This window comes from Mandrillus leucophaeus, unplaced genomic scaffold (assembly GCF_000951045.1).
Source record: "Mandrillus leucophaeus isolate KB7577 unplaced genomic scaffold, Mleu.le_1.0 Scaffold137, whole genome shotgun sequence".
Classification (NCBI taxonomy): Eukaryota; Metazoa; Chordata; class Mammalia; order Primates; family Cercopithecidae; genus Mandrillus; species Mandrillus leucophaeus.
In genome coordinates, this window is record NW_012101332.1 from 948,645 (window position 1) to 952,480 (window position 3,836).

Genomic DNA, 3,836 nt, shown 5'->3' on the forward strand with positions numbered 1-3,836 from the left:
GAGTCTCGCGCTGTTGCTCAGGCTGGAGTGCAGTGGCGCAATATTGGCTCACTGCAAACTCCGCTTCCGGGGTTCAAGCGATTCTCCTGCCTCAGCCTCCTGAGTAGTTGGGACTACATGCGCCCGCCACCACACCCAGCTAATCTTTTGTATTTTTTTTTAGTAGAGACGGGGTTTCACGGTGTTAGCCAAGATGGTCTCCATCTACTGACCTCGTGATCCGCCTGCCTTGGTCTCCTCCCAAAGTGCTGGGATTACAGGCATGAGCCACCGCGCCCGGCCCTCCTTTTGAGTTTTTGTGTTTAAAGCTCAAAACTGGATGGAAACCCCATCTCTACAAAAAATACAAAAATTAGCTGGGTGTGGTGGCGGGTGCCTGTAATCCCAGCTACTCAGGAGGCTGAGACGGGAGAATCGCTTGAACCCGGAAGGGGGAGGCTGCAGTGAGAGCTGAGATCCCACCACTGCATTCCAGCCTGGGCAACAAGCAAAACTGTCTCAAAATAAAATAAAATGAAAGAAAGAAGAGGCCTATGCCTTCTTCCAAGCCTCAACGGCTCAGCACATACTTCTCTGTTTTCATGCTCAAGCCTGGGTTTAGTGGGTCTGAGTGGCAGTGGGAGATTCAAGTGCTGGGAGAGACCTTTGGCCTCACATTCAGACTCCACCTTGAGTCCCATGACCTCACTGCAAGGTGAGACTTCCACTGTTTAAGGTAAACACCATTTTGAGAACTCAGTTATCAAAATGTATTATTATGCTACCAGGGAGGCTGACGAGTGGGAGTGGCCCTGGCTCCTGAACACACTATTCTCTTTCCTGCCTGAAGACCTCTGCATTTGCCTTTCCTGATGCTTGGAATGTTTGTCCCTTGGCCTTTATCATCCTTCAGAGTTCATTATCAAAGCCACCCCTCACAGAGCCCTTCCTCCACCACCCAATTCAAACGATCTCGTTATTTTCCATCCCAGCTCCTGATTCATTTTCTGCATAGCACTGTTAAAGTGTTTTCAGGCCTGGTGTGGTGATTCATGCCTGTAATACATTATTGGAAGGATGAGACAGGAGGATCCCTTGAAACCAGGAGTTTGAGACCACCTTGGGCAACATATCAAGACCCGTGTCTCCACAAAAAATTTAAAAATCAGCTGGGTGTGGTGGCTCACATCTGTAGTCCCAGCTACTTGGAAGGCTGAGGTGGGAGGATCCCTTGAGCCTGGGAGGTCAAGGCTGCAGTGAGCCAAGATCATGCCATTGCACCCCAGCCTGGGCAACAAGAACAAAACTCCATCTCAAAAAAAAGAAAGAATAAAAAAAAGTGTTTTCAATAATAATGCATTTATTTTGATTACCTTGTTGGCTGTCCTCTACGCGTGTGCCTGCCCCACTCCATTCCCCTTTCTAGAGTCAGCTCACGGAACTCCTCTTCCAGGAAGCCCTCTTTGACTCCCAGGCTCGGTCAGGTGTCTCCTCTGGGATTCCCCAGGGGCTTCCTTTCTCTCAATTCTGATGCTGCCTGTGCTAAGTATTTGTCTCCATATCTGTCCTGAGAACCTTGGAGCCAGGGCCCGGGGCTGTTGTTTTTGCATGGGCCTATCACCTCCTCCAAGAAGCCCTCCTTGGCCCTCTCTCAGGCTGGATGGGAAAGCTGTCTGGGCTCCCATCATGCCCTGGTTTTCTAGCGTCCCAGCCTCTGATCCCTCAGCTTGGCCTTCCCCATCACAGCTTTCATCACTTTGCGCTAGCTTCCGCTATCACTACTCTGGGCCGTTCCTGCTCGGTGACTCAGGGACCAGTCTGGCACGGCCACCGCTGGGTCCCCAGCATTAAGCCCCGGAGCATGAGCCCAGTGAACTTTGAATTCAGGAAGGAATTCACAGGAAAGCTGCGGGGAGGCGGGCTGAAAACCACAGGCTTCCAAGAAACGCGTGTCTGCCGCCCCCTCCTCCCACCCTGAGACCAGTCCAATGGCGAAGGCCCTCCTCGGACTTCGTCACCAAGCCCACGGGAAGGGTGAAAGGTGCTCAGCGAGCAGGCGCCCCACCCCGCCAGGTTCTGTTCGAGACCAGGATCGCGCAAGTCCCGCCTCTTCCCCCGGCACCAGGGGCGGGCCCAGGTGCGTCCAGGGCGGGGGAGTGGCCGCGCAGGTGCCGGCCCTTTGCGCCTGCGCCCTGCTCGCCCTGCCTAGCCAGGTGCGCCCCGCCCCCTGCCTGCCCTGCCACCTTCGGAAGCCGCTTCCAAAGGCGTTCGCCATTGGCTCTGGCGACCCCCGTGCGTTGGGAGGTGTAGCGGGGCTCTGAACGCGCGGAGGACCGTTGAGTGTCGCAGGCGGCGAAGGTGCGAGGAGCAGACCCAGGCATCGCGCGCCGAGAAGGCCGGGTGTCCCCGCACCGAAGGTTCGGAAAGGCGACTTCCGGGGGCTTCGGCACCTGGCGGACTCTCGCGGAGCGCCGGCACCTGAACGCGAGGCGCTCCAGTGCGCGTGCGCGGCGAGGGGCTTCCCGCACCTGATCGCGAGACCCCAACGGCTGGAGGCTTGTGGCGTCGCCTGCGCGTCTCGGCGGAGCGGGCAATGGCGCAGCTGTGCGGGCTGAGGCGGGGCCGGGCGCTTCTCGCCCTGCTGGGATCGCTGCTCCTCTCTGGGGTCCTGGCGGCCGACCGAGAACGCAGCATCCACGGTGAGGGCCGGGCGGGGAGGCTGGAGGCGGGGGGCAGGGGCTCGGGGGTCAACGGGGGTCTGAGCAGGGAGAAAGTGGCGGGGGAGGAAACTGGGGGCGACTTGATGGCGTTCAGCGGGTGTGGTGGAATCAGCCCTGGAGGACTGAGCCTTGAGATGAGGTTTGGGAGCCCTCGAGAGCGAAGACGGGCGAAGGAGCGAGGGTTAGGAGAGTTTCCTTCGGGTGAAGGAAGAGTCTAAGGGTATTGACCAAGAAGGCGTGGCACTGTTCCTTCCTGTGGCAGGAGCGGGGTGAGCAGCCGCACTAAAGACCTGCCTCCTCCTGGCGGTGGAATGTACCATGGCCAAAGCCCTGGGAGAGGCCAGGCCTGTGAGAGGGTGGGGGTTGGATTGGTGACCTGGTGGCCGTTTTAGACTAAGGGAAGAAGCCCACCTCACCGCTGCCTCTTTGGAGATTGGACGAGAGCCTCCCCCGAAGTTTTTGTAGTTGAGTTGCACTAGGTGCCCGAGAAGGAGGGAGCAAGAAAGGAAACAAGCGTTGGGGAAGAGGAGGCTCTGCTAAGGCGCGAGAGAGTATTGGCAGCTGGAGTTGGGTTCTTTGAATTGGTCCTTAGAAGTCGGTGGCGAATAAGGTGATTTAAACCTCTACACTCTTAAGGAAGTATGGTCTGAAAGGTCTCTTTGAACAAGTGTTGTTATAACCTTAACTGCTTCAGACAAGCACCAGCGGGTTTTGAAAAGAGCTCTCTTGAAAGAATTCATTGATTCAGCAAAACTTAACTGAGGCCCTGCTACGAGTCAGGCACTGGCGCTGGTGATAACAGTTAACTCAGACGAGCTGGCTTCCTGCATTCACAGAGCTAATATTCTAGTGGGAGAGGCAGAGCTAGTGAAAGTTTATTTTATTTTATTTTTTTTGATAGAATAAAATCAAATTATGAGTCTCGCTTTGTCGCCCAGGCTGGAGTGCGGTGGCCCCATCTCGGCTCACTGCAAGCTGCGCCTCCCAGGCTCACGCCATTCTCCTGCCTCAGCCTCCGAGTAGCTGGGACTACAGGCGCGCACCACTACGCCCGGCTAATTTTTTGTATTTTTAGTAGAGACGGGGTTTCACCGTGTTAGCCAGGATGGTCTCGATCTCCTGACCTCGTGATCCGCC

At 56.2% G+C, this 3,836-nt stretch overlaps 1 protein-coding gene across 4 annotated transcripts in view; it reads left to right on the forward strand.

The window, feature by feature from the left end:
- Positions 1-1,737: 1,737 nt before the first annotated feature.
- SPINT2 (serine peptidase inhibitor, Kunitz type, 2) overlaps positions 1,738-3,836 on the forward strand; it is a 47,838-nt gene continuing 45,739 nt past the window's right edge. For all 4 annotated transcript variants that reach the window (XM_011973317.1, XM_011973318.1, XM_011973319.1 and 1 more), the window contains exon 1: positions 1,738-2,678. In XM_011973317.1, the coding sequence (XP_011828707.1) occupies positions 2,573-2,678 (106 nt within the window). In that variant the 5' untranslated portion in view covers positions 1,738-2,572. The remainder of the gene's footprint in view (positions 2,679-3,836) is intronic.